The sequence below is a fragment of the Molothrus aeneus genome, chromosome Z, assembly GCF_037042795.1.
Source record: "Molothrus aeneus isolate 106 chromosome Z, BPBGC_Maene_1.0, whole genome shotgun sequence".
Taxonomy (NCBI): Eukaryota; Metazoa; Chordata; class Aves; order Passeriformes; family Icteridae; genus Molothrus; species Molothrus aeneus.
The window spans coordinates 54342481-54362910 of NC_089680.1; the positions used below are offsets into that span (position 1 = coordinate 54342481).

The 20430-nt window shown below is 37.7% G+C and overlaps 1 protein-coding gene across 1 annotated transcript in view; it reads right to left on the reverse strand.

Annotated features, from left to right (window-relative positions):
• Positions 1–20034, reverse strand: part of SRFBP1 (serum response factor binding protein 1) — a 61419-nt gene extending 41385 nt beyond the window's left edge. The window contains exon 1 of the mRNA XM_066569008.1: positions 19929–20034. Coding sequence (XP_066425105.1) covers positions 19929–19958 — 30 coding nt within the window. The 5' untranslated portion in view covers positions 19959–20034. The remainder of the gene's footprint in view (positions 1–19928) is intronic.
• Positions 20035–20430: the final 396 nt, after the last annotated feature.

Sequence of the window (20430 nt, forward strand, 5' to 3'; positions counted from 1 at the left end):
CCAAAAATTGTTACAGCAAAGGTCAGTACTTATCTTAGTTACCCCAGTAAAAGTAACGGTACACACAGATCTACCTACAAAAGCTTCAGTTTACAGCAGAAACCACATGCCAAAAAGCACCAAGTGCCAAGTTTCTGCTACACAGCAGCACTGCTCGAGACTATAACATGCTAAGGAAGTAAACAGTAACATCACCATTTCCCATCAAGGCATGCAGATATTTCTTTTTTATAAGAATTGAATGAGATTATCATAGGTCCCTATAGTACATCTTCTAAAGGAAGAAAGAAAAAAAATGTAGCTTCTGTCTGAACACCACTTCAATACTATAACATACATACTGGTACATTCAATGGAATGTTTGGAATGTCAGAGGAAAACTGGGTATGCCTTCTTAGAACGTCTGGGGTGGGGATGTTGTTTTGAGTTTGGGATTTTTTATTCTCTATTTTTTTTAACATCCATAAGCTAGAAACATACTGGAATTTAAGTAACTCATACTTTACATATTAGTTACTGCGTATGCACACATGAAGTATATTTAACTTGCTCTCAAAAATGTTTTGTCAGGTATTCTTTGATAGAAATATTAATGCACACACAGCATGTTTCCAGGGCCTACAAGAGCCAAACTTCAGCCTCCTCTGCTGCCAGCCAGTGAAGACTGTATAGACATGACAGCAGGAATGAGGGAAGGTATTTGCTCCTTGGCAGACTAGGAGTATCAATTTATGTAATCCAGTCACTTATTTCACACAGGACAGTATGCATCAACTCTGTTCTTGGAAGTACTCATAACGTTCTCAAGAAAGCAGTCAGCTCTTTGGGAAAGAAATCAAAAAAGTTTAGCTTCAGATTTACAGTGTGCTTGAAACAATGGGGCTTAGACCACCAGGGTAGGCCCTGCTCTCTTATATTACAAAAGGAGAGAGGCAACTTCGCCATCAGTAGGAAAAAAACCCAAACTAAGCCAAACCAAACAAACAAACAAAAAAACCAACACACCACCAAGAATAGTAATGACTTTCAAAAAATAATAATAAGTATTTATTCATAATAAGGTATTTTTTATAAATAGTTCTAGGAAAGACAGTAAGAAAAGGACAAGTCTTTGCACTGAAACATAAAAAGGCAGCAGTCTAAGTACAGATCAGACTTTATGCTTTAAGACTAGGCAATAAGGATTTTTAATGTACTCAGCAGTGACAGTAAGCACTAAAGAAAAATTATAAACAAGCAAAACACAAACCAAACAATTTCTTCTATCAATAGGATCTAGGATTCCTGGAAATTAAGGAAGTCTGCAATTGTATGTGGAAATAACCACTTCAAGGATTTCTTTGAAGAAAGAACAAGAGATGTTTTCCTTTGTTGAAGACAGTTCTTTATTTTGTTGGAAATACTATTTATGAGACAATTAAACTATACCTCCTCATTAATGCTACCAAATGCCTGTGTTCACACATTATTAAAAGATAATATCAAAGTAACAGTAGATATAGACTATGTATCAATTATTAAATACAAAAGAAAATAAAAGAAATTAACTCACTTTCGAAAACAAGCCTAGGTAGTAACCTATAGAATGCACATAAGCATATTTCAAAAGCTATGGTTATGAACAAAAATCATCCATTTAGCACTATGCCCTTTCACAAAACAAATGCAAAATGTAGTTATATTACTATAGATGCTAAACAAAGATGAAGTCCAAAAAATTCCATGACCAATGGTACTCCACAAAGAGAGGCAACCATCAACCCAACAGCTTTCACCTTCAGTAAGCACTGCCACAAGATGTTGACATGTACCAGCCAGCAGCACACAAACCATTTCAAGCCATAGGCAGATGGTAGCTGCTGCTGCTGCCCTTTCTGAAAAGGGCAAACAAACAGCATAGCAGGGGATCAGCAGATGACAAGCCAGACAAGACCTAGAAACTCTCCTGTAACTCACCTTTTCCTAGGAGTGTGCATTACTGAGGGAGACTGTAACAGGAATTGCTGGCTTCAGCACAGCCTACATTAACATGATACTTGGCACAATGTTCCCACTACTCATCTGGCAATGAAAACAGCCCCAACTTTAACGTATGGGTACCACTCACACAGTACAAAGATACCAGAGGGTACATATCAAACCAAGAGGGTGATTTCTACCATATAATAAAGAACAAGTGTGCATTTAAAGACATCACAAGAACTGTATTTAACCCAGAATGCACAGCTGATAAAGGAAGAATCTAATAGCTTCAACTACTTTGCTTTCTATTTCCGGTTATACCTGGCTCCAAAGGGTTAAAAGCCATTCCCAGAGATTTGTATTTTTGCGTGGAAGTTCAATCAGACCTTCCCAATCCTGAGCATGTCCAAGCCCTTCTCGTGCCCAAAAAGAAACTGACACAGGATTACTTAATTGTACCTCTTAAGTCTTCTCTAGGGTTTTCCCATGAAGTAGTTCCATTTTGACACTGGTATTTCACTCGCAGTTACAAATTACTTTTGACTAACAAAAGTCTTGGAAGGGCTGAATCAATTCCTAAATCAGTGTTAGACAGTGTTAGGAAAGGGCTTCTGATCACAGACATGATCCCTTTTAAATTAATGGGATGCTGTTATTGTACAAAATACAAGACAAAACACATGTACAATAGAAGAGGAAGTTATTTTAAGAGCCTCCCACATAATTAAGCTGTTCCAAAAATACCTGTTTGAAAATTTTCAAGTTTCTTTAAGAGAAATGTAAGGGACTTTTAGATAAAACGTCAAGAAGGCTAGTTTAGGTTCTGAAAATCTGTATTACCACAAAACAGTCCTCATATTAGGGATGGCAGAAAAACACCAAGGAATGTGGATAAAATGACAGTGTAGGTACAATTATACATTCAAATTCACATGACTAGTCTAAGATATTTGCCTTCACATTTTTAAGACAACAGCAGCAAAGTTCTCAAACAAGCATTACATTAGAATAAAATGTTATACTTGGCCAGTTCTGAAACTTGTTTTGAGGTCTGTACAAGCAACATGACTCCAAACTAAGCTAATGTTCAGCCAATTAGAAAAACAAAAAAGGAAAGTGTGACTAAAGATTTGTAGATGTATCAAGAAAGGTACGTGTCTACTCTGAACTATGGTATCAACCGTACTTGACAAAAAAATATCCCAAAACCAAACCATTACTCAAAACAAAAAAAATCCAATGGATTGAGAGAAACACTAATATGTTTCTACCTATGACTTGTTTGAATGTATTTTATTCAAACAACACTGAAAGACTAGAACATTTGTGAAGGAAAAGCTTTTTTTAATATTACCACATACAAAAGCTAATACTATATATGAAAATATCTGAAGGACCTTGAATATTTTAAATTCTTCTTAACTAAATTTAATAGAAGTTAACTTACACAGTCAGCCCCAGCTATCCAAAATGCATGAAAGCCAATAAACTAATGGACATGTTCTTTTCTTCAGAGCAGTCTGAAGCATATACAACTGCTCTTCTTGGGCTTCAGTCCACGAGGTACTGAATATCTTGGTCCTGACCCAATAATGCACTTAAATTATTAAATCCTTAAACAACCAGCACTAGACAGACCAGAATTTCTTCATCCACTTCTGCTTTATGCCAGCACACAATCTACTCCTAGTTCTGGTACAAGAAAGCAGAAAAGACAAATCATTCTGTTCTCTTCAAGGAAGGACACTGCATATAACCTTATCTAGTGAAAAAACCCCTTATTATAAGAGTTTAAAACATTGTGAAATATCCATAATGTTGAACAAATACATACTCATTAAACAGAGGCCTCCAGCCTCTCCCTTAACATGGTATGGTGTCTATGAAAACTGTCTTCAACAAGACAATTTTGCAGACAACTGCAAAAATATTTCTTTTACAATTTGAAGACAATGTTCTTAAAGAAGTGTTCTGTAATTTTACATAGACACATCCAAATTCAATATAAGGTGTAATATAAGGTCTCTTATGTCTTTTCTATCACTTGATGCCTGGAAAAAAAGACAGTAGTTCTGAGCTTGCTTTTCCATTTCAGTTTCTTCCTGTACTCTCCAGGCTAACAGTATTTATTTGACATGAGGGTCACATGCGAGAGTGGGTAACAAGGAGAAAACGTCAAGAACCAAGGCCATAAATTCTGTCCCAGGAAAAGTCTATTTTAAATATAGCCTATCATATTGCTATTGACTAACTACCATTTACCAGGGTCTAGTGAATGAATGACAGGAAAAAGATGAAATTGCAGGTACAGGATATACTTGAGCCCTCATAAATTCCCTTCATGCCAAGAGAACCCTAGGAGGTTGAAATGAGAGCCTGATCTACTAGAATCAAAATGGCTCAAAGCAAAAGGAAAAACTTATTTATATATGCCTGTAGGTACACAATAGCTTTTAGATTTTACTGCAGTAAGATACTTACTTTTGAACTCCCTCAAGTTTAAACAGTGCTACTAAAGTAGAAAGGGAGAAAGTCACTAAAAATACACCAAAATCACTTGTGTTTTGTACAGTGGCCTTTTCTACAAAGTTTTACAAATTGCTTAAATTACACATCAACAAGTGTCAAAGCAAGAAATCCAGCTTTAAAAACTCCAAATCAAGCAATAAAAAGAAAGTGAAAAGTTTAAGATAAATATTCAGGGTCTCTCCAATACCTGCAAAAAATCCATGGAACTCAGCAATGTGTCAGTTCCTACTGATCTTCTTTCCCTTTCTCATTTCAGGGCACATCAAAAGCATTGGTTTCACTTTATAGTTACTTGGCAGTCTTCTAACAAAGACATTACCATGGCAACAGAGTATTCTCAATGTCAATTTTTGGTGCTATTTGGCAATACAGAGTTTTAAAATTCAAAACACCTGCAGTTGGATCACAAATTAGCCAGAACTAACAATAGTACATAATCTTATGAGTGAATAATCTAAGTGAAAAAATGTTTCTGGCACTTCATTACAAATATGTCTCTCTGTTATCTGGAATTCCAGCTTGAAAGATCTAATGGTTTTTAGATTCTTAGGAAAAGCTAGCAATTGCCAAGTTTTATTTTTCCTTTTTTTTTTTACAAAAAGAATCCTTGTATTACAGTATATATTTTATGCATGTCAAAATATGTGGAACTAGGCAGAAATACTTAATACAGCTTCATACATTTCATTATAAAAACACATGTAAGTAGGGTGGCAAAGGCAGCAAGAAACACAAACACAAACATAAAACACACCTGTGAGCAGTATCAGTGCTCAGTTCCGGAACAGTTTTATACAAATATATACCGCAAAAAAGAATATATTTTAAAAAAACCAAAACAAGGTGAATTTTCAGCCAGATCAGTTTCCTGAACTGTTTTCCCTTATGGTCACATAAATGTTACCTAGCTGCAGCACAAAGAGCAAAGTAAGAACTCATAGAATACAGAGATATGGACCACAACAAATCAGATTACAAAAAATGAGTTATCTCTTCATTTAATATAAAGATCAAATCCCAACACAGAAAGTGCTAAGGAACAGAGTTTTTTCAATTACTGTTTGTGCCAACATCATGTTAATCAACACCACTGTCATGTTAATCTTGCCTTTGACATCTGCAGCTACATAACAACAGTTTGAATCAAGTGGTTCAATTCTATCCCAATACAACTATCAGCACATACAAAAATTCTTGAAACATGAGGTAAATTCTTCTGGATTAAATTATTTCACCCTGCTGCTCCAAGCTAACAGAAATGCCACGGTTGGCTAGAGCATCCAGAAAAGATCCTGCAGCTTCTCAGGCCTCTGAGTGCTCACCCTGTCAGTTTTCCCAAGGGATTTGCTAAGGATGAATGAATAAAAGCACACCACCCACTTGGGCGAATTTCCACCTTCCTTCCTCACAGGAAAAGTAATGCACACACCCCTTGTAAGCTACTGTCAAACCCTTCCTCCACAGTCACAGTCTGCCCATGCTGCTTTCTTTGTATTTTCTCAACTGAAGCACGGAAATGTCTGTTTCTTTATTCCATACAGCACTGTATTTCCTCCAGCATGGAGAACAGTTGTCAGTTCTAGTGCAATTTCTCCAAGCAGAAACCACAGTGAGTACTCGGAAATGCTAAAAAAGATCATTTTCATCTAAAGGTTTTGAAAAGTAATTCCAAGTATCTAAGACAGTTGGGAAGGAGTAAGGCTAGCCTAGAATTACTTGATCGTTGCCAAAGACCAAAATTTAATGGATTTACTGCTTCAAAGTCAGTGTCTCACTGATGGAGTCAGACTCCATGCTGTACTTCAGAAAGCATTCAAGTCCAAACCAGTATCATGAGATGGCTAGACACATTTCTAAACCCTAAATACACATCAGTAGTTGTAAACATCCAGATAAGAAATAACTGTTATAAACTAGCCTCAAAATGCTATATTAGAAATATCACTTCATTCACATGGAAATAGAAACTATACATGTTTTCTAAAACAGAGGACTACCAGAAGGTAATTTCTAATGGTATTTAATTGATCAGCAAGTACGAAAACCCTCAGCTATCACTCTGCTAAAAATATTTCTGTGGAATGTTGAACGAGGATGTGATCAAGACATTCAATACAAACAAGCTCAACTCAATGGACTGTGATGTCTAGGACTTCTTAATCAGACCAGAGCTCTAGCTAGAACTCACACGTGAATTTCATGCCTCCTTAAGCTTTGACTTTACAGAAAGACAGTAACAGCAGAACCTGCAGTGGTGACATAAGAATTACAAGGGTGAACACGCATGAATAAATAGTAAGAGTGCTGAGGGCTTCTACCCCTCTTCAAATGGTGAACCTTTTAAAAGCAGCTGGAAAAGAGCACTGATCACAAGGCAACATTATGAATGTCTACATTACTTGCATAATCTGAAGCATGACACCACAGCTTGACTACAGTGACTCACAAACAATCTACGTAATTTTTTTACATTAATTATATTGGTCACAAACATGATCCACACCTGTAGAGCTGAACTGCCATGACAAAAAGAAAATTGCATCAAAACTGGATAAGAACCTTTGCCCCTAACAAATACAAAATTCAATCACAGTGATTCCAGTATTAATTTGGAGGTATGTTTGGTGGTGTGACTGCTTCGGCTTGGGATTAAGAGATGCTAGTGTAAATGGTGGTACGGCCTTCTAAGTCACCACAAAAAAACTTCAAGTCTTGAGCACTAATATGTTGCAACTATTCTCAGCTATTCTGAAAGAGCAGAATATCAAAACTGTGTATTCTGGAATTATATTTGTTAGCGTGGTTTCTGAGAAAATTAGGTTTGTCAGCACACTGCTTGTCTGTCAGCATCCATCTCTGGTAACTTTTGGGCTTATTAAACTGAAATCAAGGTTGACCAATCATCACAGCTCCTCCATGTTTTGTGAAAACTGATAGCCATGTAGGAGTTGTGAACTAACATCAGCATGGCAGAACACAGAATTGAAGTCTTTTCCATTTTGGCTGAGAACAGTACATGCATACTCATTCATCACCAGCACATGTGGCTCTGAACCAACTACAGAACACCCTCTCCTGACTGTCTAAACAGGCAGGAAACATGGGCCATAACTACAGTTACTGAGAACACTCCAAAAGCATAACAAACAACAAAACCCAAGGATAACACAATGAAAACTAAAGAGGAATAACTCATGATCTATACTATATATACTATATGAAGTTTTATGGATACTGGACTGAAACCTGTAACATGCCAGGCCATCACTGGTTCTCAGTTGCGAACCATCACTGGTTCTCAACTTACACCCACAATACATTTTATTTTTATCACATTGTTTGTACTGATGATTTAATCTTGTGATTGAAACTTCAAGGGAAATCAGAGCACAGATGACTTGCTGAATGGGATAGAAGAAGGAGAGCTTCTTCTGTGCAAGACAGTTCATGAAAGATACTTTTATAGTTACTTCAACTGCCCTCAGCTTGCACTAGTCTCACACACCAAGAGGCCGGGAAAAGAATGGGAAGCCTGTACAATGTTACAGCATCACAATATTTGACAAATATTTGTATCTCAATATTAACAGGAAAATGCATTATTATCATCTGTCATTCAACACCAACACTCATTTTGTAGTAAGACCTATTAATTTCAAAATTTGTATTACAATGTCACTATATAGTTGTTGTTATTATAATGCAAGCATTAAGGAAAAATGGTTTCAAGTTCATTAAATGAAACAAAACAGCATCAGGAGAGGAATGATGAAGTTGGAGAAATACCTACTAAATCATGTTCCGTTTCTCCCTAAATCTGAATGATAAAAAAATTAGCTAAATATCACAATTTTTAGATTGACCATAAATACACATTTTGCCTGCATTATGAAATCTTACTATGATAAGAAAAATTACATTTGTTTTAAAATTTAAATTTAATTTTTCTTCAAACTCCTCCTCTGTAAAGTTTGTTCTCTGTCAACACAAGTATGAAGAGGCCTAAGTACTAGAAAAAGGCTGGAAGGCTATTTAGGTATGTGAAAATTCCCATAAAAAAAGGGAATGATCAACTGTCAACAAAAGGAACAGCAATCAACTTCTGCTGCTCATGCAGAAGTCCGTGTTCTGGATAGAAGCAAACCACGCCTCAAGTTACACCTTGCAACAGTTACAGCTAATTTTCACCACCATATTGATACATTTTGGAGGGATAAGCAGCTCTCTCTATTACACTCTCCTCACAGCCCAAAGAAATTTCAGTCCTGCAAGTATATTTTAAAATAACAATAGAAGTTTCTCCTCTCTAAACTGTAAATTTTAAGGCTGTGCTTCCTTGTCGGATGTTCTGATATGGCATGTATAACATTTAGAAAGACAAAGAAATAATCTATAAAAGTAGCATCACAAGACCATAACAAAAAATTTCACACAGTCAGTGTGAAGTAAGTAGAGTGGTATGTCATGGAATGACATGGCACGATAAGAAAAGCACAGAAAGATGTTAAATCTAAAACACTGATCACATAAAAATGAGTGAGTGGACTTCCAGGAGGACAAAAAAAATTAATAATAACAAAAAAAAATCATAACCACTTTCTTCTTATGCCTGGGAAAAAAGTTATTGAGAAACAAGTAAGAAAGATTTAGTATCCACATTTTTAAAGGAAAAAATCCTTTGTTAAAAAAAAGAAAAGAGAACAAGAAAATAGGGAAATCAGAAAAAATGCGTTTGTGGTTTATGACTTTCAAAGTATTTGGTACTTTTGCCTTTCTTCTTAAAAAAAAAGTAAGTATCAAAATGCATCCAGTGAGTGCAAGTAAGCACAACCAACTCCTGTTCAGACCTAGAGTATGCCAGTGACCAGCAAAAGCCATGGCCTCAGGAAATACACTCTGATAAAAACCTCCTATAAGGGAAATCCAAATTTGCATCATAGATCTTTTTGATTTACACTTCCAAACAGGATAAATATTCAACCAAAGACTATGAAAATCACCAGAACATGAGGTAAACTTCCATTGGCTTCAAACATGCTGCAGCATGATTGGCCTGACAAATTCTGAAATACTTTCCTACTTCTCACAGAAAAACTGCTCATCCCTTAAGGCGCTTTCTACTATTATGTCTCTATGAATTATATTTTTTGAGGAAACTTTTTCTCAGTACTTATAGATTTATGCAAAAAAAAAAAATTAAGTAGCACTACCATATAATCTACTCTTCTGTCTTTTTGGAAGGATGGTAAGAATTCTTGCTAGTGGGAATGGAGAAATACCTTGTTACACCAGTTAGTGTTCCATATTCCCTCAAATCAGTTTAAAAAACAAGACAATTTCATGATGAAAATTCTTCATAAACACAAACACATGGGAAAGTCTGGGTTTAAAAAACCCCAAAAATCTAATAATCTGCATTCTTCCTAGAAGCTTCTTCATGATATCAATAGAAACTGGGGAAAAGGACAAGTATGAAAAGTAGAAGAAATAAAGTGCTTAAAATATTCCTTCCAGATGTCTGACATCTATTCATTAATTTAAATACCTTTCCATAAGTTGTTCTCCATCAGTTGCCAAGATGCCAAATCTAGAACAGATTTGTACACAACTATGCCAGTACTACTTACTAACAACTTGGAGCAATGCTTAAAGGTTCTTGCAAAACCTTCTCTGTTGTGACAGAACAAGTACTCTCACGTGTCTGGCCAATAGCACGTTCATTGTCCAGCCATTGACAATTTTTCTTCCACGCTAAGTGCTGGTTCTTTGGGAGATTTCCTTCTTCTGAAGCTTGCTACCTTCTTCCATCTCTAGGTGCTTCTTACCAAACTGATTTCCCCTTTCCTATCCTTATAAGTTCTCCTCATTCATCTTCATCACCTATTCTTCTTGTTTAACACACCCCATCTCCTACCCATCTTTTTTGTCTGTTCTAATATTCAAATACTTTCAAGCCCCTTCCTTCCTTCGAGCAAGCAATCACCTTAACTGCCCTTTTGTTCTATACTGTTTGGAATTCCTATTTTATCCATGTAAGGTATGCTCTCCTGTGCTATTCACAACCTCTGCAGCATTTCCTCAGTGACACCTGCCTCTGGATGAAATCCACCATTCATTCCTTTGAACCAGGTGCCTTCAGAACAGTTCTTACCAGCCTCTCATGCAAACAGCTTTTATCTGCTCATCTCTTGCTATATTAATGTACCCGTACATGACTTTATATTTTCTCATATGTGTCCTCATTAAACAGCAAAGAGGATTCACAGAATCATTTACATTGAAAAACACCTTTAAGACGATAAAGCCTAACTATAAACCAAATACTGCCAAGCCAACCACTGAACCATGTCCCCAAGTGCCACATCTACACACCTTTAAATATTTCCAGGAATGATGATTCAGCCATTACCCTGAGCATCCTCTTGCAGTGTTTGACAACCCTTTAGGTGAAAAAATCTTCCCTAACAGCCAATCTGGCACAACTTGATGCCATTTCCTCTTGTCCTGTTACTTGGGAAAAGAGACGAATCTCCACCTCACTACAACCTCCTTTTAGGTAGTTGTAGAGAGTTGCCCACCTCAGCTTCTTTTTCTATGCACAGTTTCATTTGGTATTAAATGCCATATGAATAAACAGGTATAATTGTGACCCCTCTTTGCAAAGGAAATAACATAATGGTATTTTTTCAGACAAAATCAGTACAAGACTTTTAAATCCCTTTAGTTTATATGACTTGAAACACATTCAAAAGAGTCACTGAATTTAGTAGTTGGCCCCATTAATTGCTCTTTACTACTGGAGCACAAGACAAACTGAAAAGAATTTTATTATAGCATACCAATGAGGAATTGCAATGAATTCACAACTGGCTACTATTCTCTTATAGGAACATCTCCTCCCCCAAGCCCCCAGATTTGAAAGCCTATTATGAAAAAGTCTAACACCACACCTTCCCTTCTACACCTATTTCAGCCTTGCTCCCTTCTTCATTTAGCACCAAGTTCCAGACCCAGCAATGTAAAGGCTGCTGAAAGACCTCTGCAAGGGCAGCAGTAAGCAATTATGCCCATTTACTGTAACGGAACTATTTTTAAATTGTATTTTACTCAAGCATATATAGCCATAAATTACATTTAATGAAAAAAACTACACTGCGTACTGCAACTACCTCACAGTTCCCTTAAAGTAAAAGTTACTAAGTTTCCCATGACCATTTGCATGTTTTTTTCATTATTGTACGCTACCACACCAAGGAACCACAGATGTTTTTGCTTTATGAGAGCATCTTACTAGCCTACGTGGCCTACCACACACACTTTATATAAACCACTTGAGCTAAGAAAAGGTTTTCATTCCTGTCCTCAAGTACAGTAGTCCAATAACGGCTGTATACAACACTGTCAGAAGTAAAAAACTGCCTTGTTAGCCATGGTTAATTGCTTCAGTAATCTGCTGAAAAAAAACTGTGTGAAGAGCAAGCAAATCAGAATTTGCTGCTAATATTAGTAAAACTGATGATGTGGCAACTCTAGAAACTTTAGAAACAGCTGCTGGAACAGTTCCTAGGGGGGAAAAAAAAAGCCACAGTTCCTCAGAATTTTATCTCACAGAGTATAAGTTTGGAAATTTCATAAGCTTTCGAAAGACTTTTTCCTTAGGACATTTACATGGTCTGTAAAAGAATGTCAGCAATTTAACACTTGAACTGTTTTAAACAGAAATCAAGCTCTGTGTAGCACAGCTTTCTTTTCCTTCTTCAAGAAACTGTTGTGCCTACAATTATTTATTAGTAACAAAACTAATGCAAGAATTTTTACATGCATTTCCACAGAGCTAAAATGACTCCTGCCAAGTATTCCAGAGTTTAAAAAGAAAGCCGTGTTTGCTTTCCAACTTTGCATAGACTTATAATATACAGAAAAAATACAGTGATTTGCCAGTATACTAAGAAATGAACTGATGGAAAAGATTAGCTATTTAGTTTTGAATCATGCAGAAATTTATCTTTTCTCAGTTCTCATAACTTGTTTATATGCCTTTCCAAGACTTTAGACTGACTTTAGTGACATTTAAGAGAATGCAGAACAAGCTTCAAGGAAGTATTTAAGATCATGTGTGAGCCAGGGATACACACTTGGCAGTGCCAGTAGTCAGCCACAGCTTCAATTTGACCACAAAGCATCCTAGGCACCCATACTTTTTCAAAAGCATCCAAGTGCTAGCCACTCTACCTTAAGAATAATTTTGAAGTGGTCACACATGAACTTCAAGCCAGCTTAAGCTGACCAAGAGGCAGAGATGCTGTGATACATGTGTGAACCATACTGGCAGATAGCTCAGGAGAGAACAAGAACTGGTGTCTACCATCTGAGGAACAGCTTAGATGCTGGGCACTTAAGAGAATTGAAAAAACCTGGTATAGGAGTCGAGGGTAAATGTTTCTACTTCAAGAAAATGGCTTGGCCAGCACACTGTATAGGTGCTGGATGAAATACAGCTCATAAACCACAGAGAAAATAGCAAGGGAACTTGTCGATAGACCAGCAAAAAGAATTTTTCTCAGGAGTTCCGAGTTCATGTTTTTCCTTTCAGGGAGCTCATGTATTTTGTGCTAATTGTTGGATAAGCAGCCCTTGGAGCACAGTCAAGGACTTTTCCTATGGAAATGCTCCCACTGGTGAAACACATGACCAGGCTCCCCTCATTCCATAAAATCACCCTTTGCCAGACAGTAGCCCAGCAAGAGTATTTGTTAATATTTGTGATTAGTGCACTCTGCTGGTCATTGAGATTCACAGGAATAAACTCACCTCAGACTGAGGGAACCTATCCATCAGCTTTCTCAATTACTGGAAAGTTTTATAACAAGCCACCAAATTAAAAATTTTCCCCCTCAGACAGCTTCATGCCTTAAAGAAAAAGACTGTATCTTGAATTATGAGCAGTTAAGATAACTCACAGCTCAGTCCAATACCAGGTAACTGGTTAGATGCCTCACCTCAAGTCTCACTCAAGTCTCACTTGTCCTTTATATGAGGAGACCAGACACAAATATGAAATTGCCCTAAGGGATTCCTCAATTACCTCATAGCCCAGGGGACAGCATAAAAATAGATCTTTGGGGGTAGCTACTTTATTTCAGTGAGATGCTGGATCACTGCACTGAACTGACTGTCCAGTATTCTGAACTGCCTTAAACACGGTAGTGTCTACAGCACTCTGTCAGTGTTATCTTGAAAGTTTCCATCTAGAATTCTTTTTCATCACAGTAAGGAAGGCTTAGGAATATACTTTAAAATATCAAAACATACCTTAGGTAATAGAAGCCATTTGGATCCTTGGATCTAACACAGTAAAAATCTGAATGCTCATATCAATTTGCCCACAATAGTAAAGAGCATTTTAAAAGAAAGCCCATTGAAGCATCATGCTTCAACAAGTCCCTGAGAGCAATAGGTGTTAATTTCTTAATTACTGTTGGAAAAACAACTCAAATACTACACTTTCCTCTACTTATTACCAGACTGCAACTTGTTCTTTTGCAACAGGTAAGAGACTGTTTTTTCCCCCCTTAGCCACATTTCCCATAAAATAAATATAAACTGAGTGACATACAAGAGACTGTATTATCAGGTTCAAGGAAGTATTTAAGAACACAAATTGTCAGGGATAAACAGATCTTGGCAGTGTCAGTATGCAGCCACAGCTTCAATTCTGACCACAGAGCATCCTAGGCACCTGTATACCCTGACACCACTGAAATTTTAAGATTCTTCTTTAAAGTCGATTTTTAACTAGTCTCCTAGTTAAAAATCCTAGGAACTCATTATGTGAAGCTATCAAGATTAGACAAATATAAGAGCTCATCTGGCTTCCCCTTTGAACTCTGTAGTTCTCCTGCCTTCACAGCCTTGACCACTATTTCTGTAACAAAACACCTGCCAGAAAACATAACTGTACATTATGCATCACCCTATTGTAGGTTTTTATGGTTCAATACCCTCCTTAAATTCTATGTTTATTTCACAGAAAGCCACTGCTTACAGAGAAACACGTAAGTGAGATGAAATACAGCACAGCTCTATCAGCCAATCAAACAGCTCACTCACTGTGGTGGGACAGACCATCTCTATACCTTTGCACCCATCCAACCCACGTCAAGTCCCACATTGCTGCGGCTCCCACTGGCTTGTAAGAACCCGGTAAGATTGTTACCATCAATCTGTAGCAGAAAACTACTCTAGCAACAAACTTCCTATGAGCACAGAAGCGGGAGGCAAGACCACGTGGTTGGAATGGGTCAGTGAGAAGCCCCAGATTCAGAAGCAGCAAGTCCAGACATTTGTGAAACCACAGTTAGAGAATCACACTCCATCAGGGGACTGTCTCATCTGTCTGAGCTGCAAAGCAATTCTCCAAAGCAAGCCTTATATTTAACATTTAAGGTGCTTCAACTCTCTCGGTTCCTATAGAATAAAATGTGAGTAAAAAAACAGATCTTGAATAAACAAGATTTTGAATTATGTATCTAATTTATCACCCTAAATCAATAAAAACACAGAGAGGTATATCACATCTGAATGACAAAATAGTCATACATAATGTTGAAGAAGGCTGAAAATACAGAAGATACTCACTTTGTACAGAATGCTTCTTGCAAAAACGGTGACCATTCAAAGACTAAAAAATTTTAGGTTAATTTTATTATCAATTAAAAAATATTTAAGCATGCTAGATGTACTGTATAAAAACTAGAAATACATAATACATGAAGGACTAGCATGGGTAAATACTCAGATCTTTCACTTTTAGTGCACCTTACAAAAAACATGATGCAGTTCCTGGTTATAGAAATCAATTCAGCTTCAGGAAGAAATAATGACTCGCTCTACTTCCCCCTCCCTAATCTTTCCTGACATTCTGTTCAGACCACATTCTCTTTACTGCTATAGAGAAACTTTGGTGACCAAAAGTTATTTACTTGCAAAGGATGTACATGAACTTTCTTCAATTTGTGAACAAAGACATGTATAAATGCAATTTCAATAGCTCTTTCCTTTTTGTTTTCTGTCTTAGCTGCATCTGAACACCTAAGGACAAACACAACATCTACCCACGCTACACCAAGGCAACTCAGTCTTTATATATAAGCATTACAAATACACATTTACTTCCATTTGCACTGTGATAAAAGATTAAATAACTACAGATATAGTTTTGTACAATTATTAAACTACAGCCAAAACCCAAGACTGCAGTTTCAGACTTCCAGAGACTGTATGTCAGTTTCTCCCTAAGTTAAGGTTATGCTCCGTGGCTTTTTGTCTGATTTTTTTCATTATCAGCCACGCTACTCATACCTGAATTTGCAATACACCAATTTAAATTCTTAATTCACATGTCCAGACTGCTTTCTAAACATGCCATGACCTAAACTGCTGCCCAGCTAATTCTGAGGCCAGGACGTCTGCCCTAAATCTAAAGAGTAGAAGAGCTGAGTGTTGCCATGTAGAGTATCACAACACAAAGTACTGGGACCCAAAACAATATAAATGAAATTTATCACCTTGAGCTTTATCACTAAGCTCCCTACATAACAATTTTAATTCTGGACTTTGCTTGGCAGGCTGAAAAATAGGTGTGCACACACATCATTCTCAAGGTATGTTTTTATCTTGATCCTACCTTTTAGGAAAGAAAAAGAACAATTCTATTGTAGATGACAAGCATTATGCAGACATTAGCTTTTATTATCTAAAACCTGTAGTTTTGTAAATACAGAGAAAAACTATCTTGTCTGCATAAGATTAATTAATACAAATTTAAGAGAAAAATTCACCTGATAGCAAAGTTTTGATACCCAATCAAGTTTGGAAAATTTGATTCACGTGTCCCACAGAAACAACTTTCAACTTTAAGAATTTGCTTTTAATAATATGATGCCTTACTACTATTCAACTTTAGCCATTACAGCACTCATGGAGATATATATAAGAACACTTATTTTTAAAACACTGTATACAGACTTCATTTGCATTAGCTTCATGAACTTTCTGCAGCATAGCTCCTTGAGGTAGCTGCAAACACAATACCATCAAAAAAAAGATAATAGAAAGAGAACTGAATTTGTAGCATTAATTCAATATCATTAGCAGATTAGGACTGTAAAAGCAGAACAACATAATTTAAGAAACACAGCTGCTGAAAAAAACCCTAGAAATCTGTAGGACTCCCATTCAACAGCTTCTGCTTCATACTATTGTGTACTGCTGACCAACAAGGATAATTTTTTCACAATAAACATGAGCTATTTCCCTTTAAACTTGCCCTTATCCATGGTAGTTGATGATTATGTGCTGCCATCTAGCAAATGTTTCCAGAAAAGTTTAACTTTGGAAGCTATTCTGTGGCAAGACACCTGAAATTTCTTAGAGAGCTTTTTAAAATAGGAACCATATTCAAGACAGCAACAGGTTTTTAAAATTATTCCTTCAGCATGCATGCTTGTAAGAGTTACCACAATTGGAGATACCATTAGACTTAATACAGACAAACCCTTCAAAAGTAAGACCATATCCAGTGAATATGGAATGGGAAAACTGAAATTTTCATTCTACGATTTATGCTTTCCTTTGTTCCAGTGAACGCAATGAGTAGAAAATGGTAAGAAATGCTGCATTTTCTTCTTTCCCAAAAACTCTAGTCTTCACTATTTCACTTTGTTTCAATTTTGTGGTTTTTATTTCCTTTGCACCCACCCTCCCTCCTTCATCCACCCAACTCATCCAGTAATCAAAAAGCAGCAATCCCATACAGTAATACAATGCCTGCATTACAAAAAAATTGTGTTTCTTAACCCTTTTCAATCTCAATTTTTCAGTCATGCATTCACACTGAAACTGTACCATGCTATTTACCAGCAGCAAGATAGCTTCCTAAAATTACTGGACCTTGCTGACTGCAACCTCTGCCAAGACCTTACTTTTTTTGTTATTATCTAGGTATATATTCAATTAAACGAAAGAAATAATTTATACACTTTTGGCACAAGTCCTGCTCGTTAACATGAAAATAGTGTGATATTTTGAAGCACTTACACTGCTATAAACAACTTTTCATGAAAGGAAACATTAATGAAATGTCTAAACTAATTATTTGTGAATATGATTGGTTTCTTATTATTTTCTGTCTTATTTCACCTCATCACAATAATTGCAATTTCCTCTTTTCACCCTGGGTCCTTAACATTGTACAGCTACCTTAAATCCCTTATTCATCCAGTCACCTAAACAGTACAACATTCTCATTCTTTGCTCCCCACAGATCAGAACAGTTAGGAGACTATTGCTCCATGGAGGTATTATTCTTTAAGCAAATTATAATTAAAAAAACTCAAAGCCCAACAACTTTTAAGGTCTCCATTCCTTTCCAATTTCTCTGAAATTAACCAGTGAGTTCAAAAGCTCTCAGAAAGGACAAAGGTATCACAGTCCACTATTTGTCTAATTTCCCCAGAGCATTTTCTAAATCATCACCATTAAATCATCATGCAATTAAATGTCCTCTAGTTTCAAAGCACACATACACCTCATGTAGAAGACACTGCAGAACAAGTAAGCTTTCTGACACTTATAACTATTTCTTAGCAACTAATATAAAACAAAAAACAGTAAGTAATTAAAATAAAGGTCAATTAACATTAAAGTAAGTGCCAGTTTATCTCACTGGGAAACATTGGTCTTAAGAATATCTGTTCTTCCTGTAAACAAAAGGTGAACTGGTAAAAAAAATTTTGAAATCTATCATCCTAGAACTATTTAAGATTCCACCATTTAGCAGGACATGGTATTTTACATTAATTAAAAGCAGAAGTCTTTCTTTGCTAGAATTAAAGTCTGAAATATATAATATCACAGAATTTCATAGAATGGTTTGGGTTAAAAAGGAGCTTAAAGACCACCTGGTTCTGACCTTGCTGCAATGGGAAGAGTCATCTCCCACTGGACCAGGTTGCTTGGAGTGCATCCAGCCTGGCCTTAAACACCTCCAGAGACGGGGCATCCACATATGCACAGCCAACACACACTAGTGCCTCACCACCCTCACAGCATAGAATTCCTTCCTAATATCCAATCCAAATCTACTCTCTTTCAATTTAAAGCCATTCCCTCTTATACTATCTCTACATGCCTTTGAGAAAAGTCTCTCTCCAGCTTTCTTGTAGACTCCCTTCAGATAGTGGATTCCTGCAAATCCAGCAAAGACAAACAAGTTATCAGCTATTTAAGGGTGACAAGGTTGTCTCTGCAACAAAAACCATCACACCTGCTGTATATGGCCCAATGGGAAAAAACCCATGTGATCCCCACAGTATTGTCTGACTGTGGAAAGCTGCAGGTGCACAGAATAGAGCTGCTCCATAATTAAATTAATTAATTAAATTATAAATATAATCTATAAAATAAATAAATTAAATTATAATTAAATAATATTTCGTGTCTATTCTTCCAATTTGCTTTCCCTTAGCAAATTGGAAGAATAGACACGAAATATTATTTAATAGACTGCATTTTCAAAAGTCATCCATTTAAACATGGTGCTAATAAACTTCCTCCATTTCATCTTTATTAGAGGAAGATACGATTTTTACTCTTAAAATGTATTCTTACAAGGGCATCTCTGTAACAAATACACAGAGGGTATCTGTTATAGAGACATGAAATATCCAGGTATTGGTAAATAATTTATTTTACATTTTATAACTATACACCACAATCATTACTTTAGTTGTGTCAGGCTTACTGTGCAGAATGATTTGCAAATATGTAACCAAAACCCGTCACAAGTGAAACACACATAACCGAATTCACACTATAGTGAAGAAGAAGAAAAAAATATACTGAAATAAACATGAAATACAAACTTCTTACAGAACAAGAAGAAATTAGCTGTAACCTATTCATTTTTTATTTTCAATCTCTCCATGTCCAAGAAAATAAGGCAATATCTTTGCTATCCAGGAGGCAGGCAGCTGGGGCTTTGCTGGGTCCGCTAGATCACCTGCAAAACTTCAGTGCGAACACAAACACAGCAAGGCAGGCGTGATGGAACGGCACTCGGGCTCAGGACCCGCACCGAGGCACACGTGTCGGAATCGCGTGCCACCCCCCGCAAGTAGCTCAACTTCAGCCGACGGATGTTTGTTTCCATCACAGCGGAGCTCCAGCACGATGGGACGCGTTTTCCCACGCCGACGGACGGCGCCGGTCACCTGCGGTCTCCCCCACGGCTCCTGGCCGCCACGCCGGCTGCGGGAGGCTCGGCCCCGAGCCAGTTCGCTCGCAGGGCGATCTGCCGCCGCCCGCCGCCCGCTGCCCCGGCCCTTCCCCGGCCCAAGCCCCCCGGCCCGCTCCCAGCAGCGCCCCGGGTGTCTCACCTCGTTGTTGAGGTTCAGCACAGGAGCCATGGCGCCACAGAACCGCGCAGGCCGCTCCGAGCCCCGCACGCCGCCGCAAGAAGCGAAACCGCGCGCAGGCGCCCAAGGGCCGCGGCCCCGCCCTGGGCCCGCCTTCAACGGGGGGTTAAAGAGCTTTGATTGGGGACGCTCTCCGGGCCTCATCGGGACGGGCGGTGCGGATAGGGGGCGGACTCCGAGCCCGGCCTACCCGGAGTGTCTGGGCCCAGCCTAAGGAGGTCGCCTGGGCCCAGGTGAAACCTGAAGCTTCGCGGCGCGGGGCTGTGCTCGGCAGCGCCGACCGGCCGGCCGGTTGGCTGGCTTAATCCGGCCGATGTAGGCTTGTAGTCCTTAAACTGAAGTGGCCTCTGCCCCCACAAGCTTATCGTAGAAATATTTCTAGTTTATAGTAGAAATATTCTGGGTTTTTTGCTTTTCCCGCCTTGTTGCTGCTGAGCGGAAGGCGTTGCAGGAGTAAGCTGTG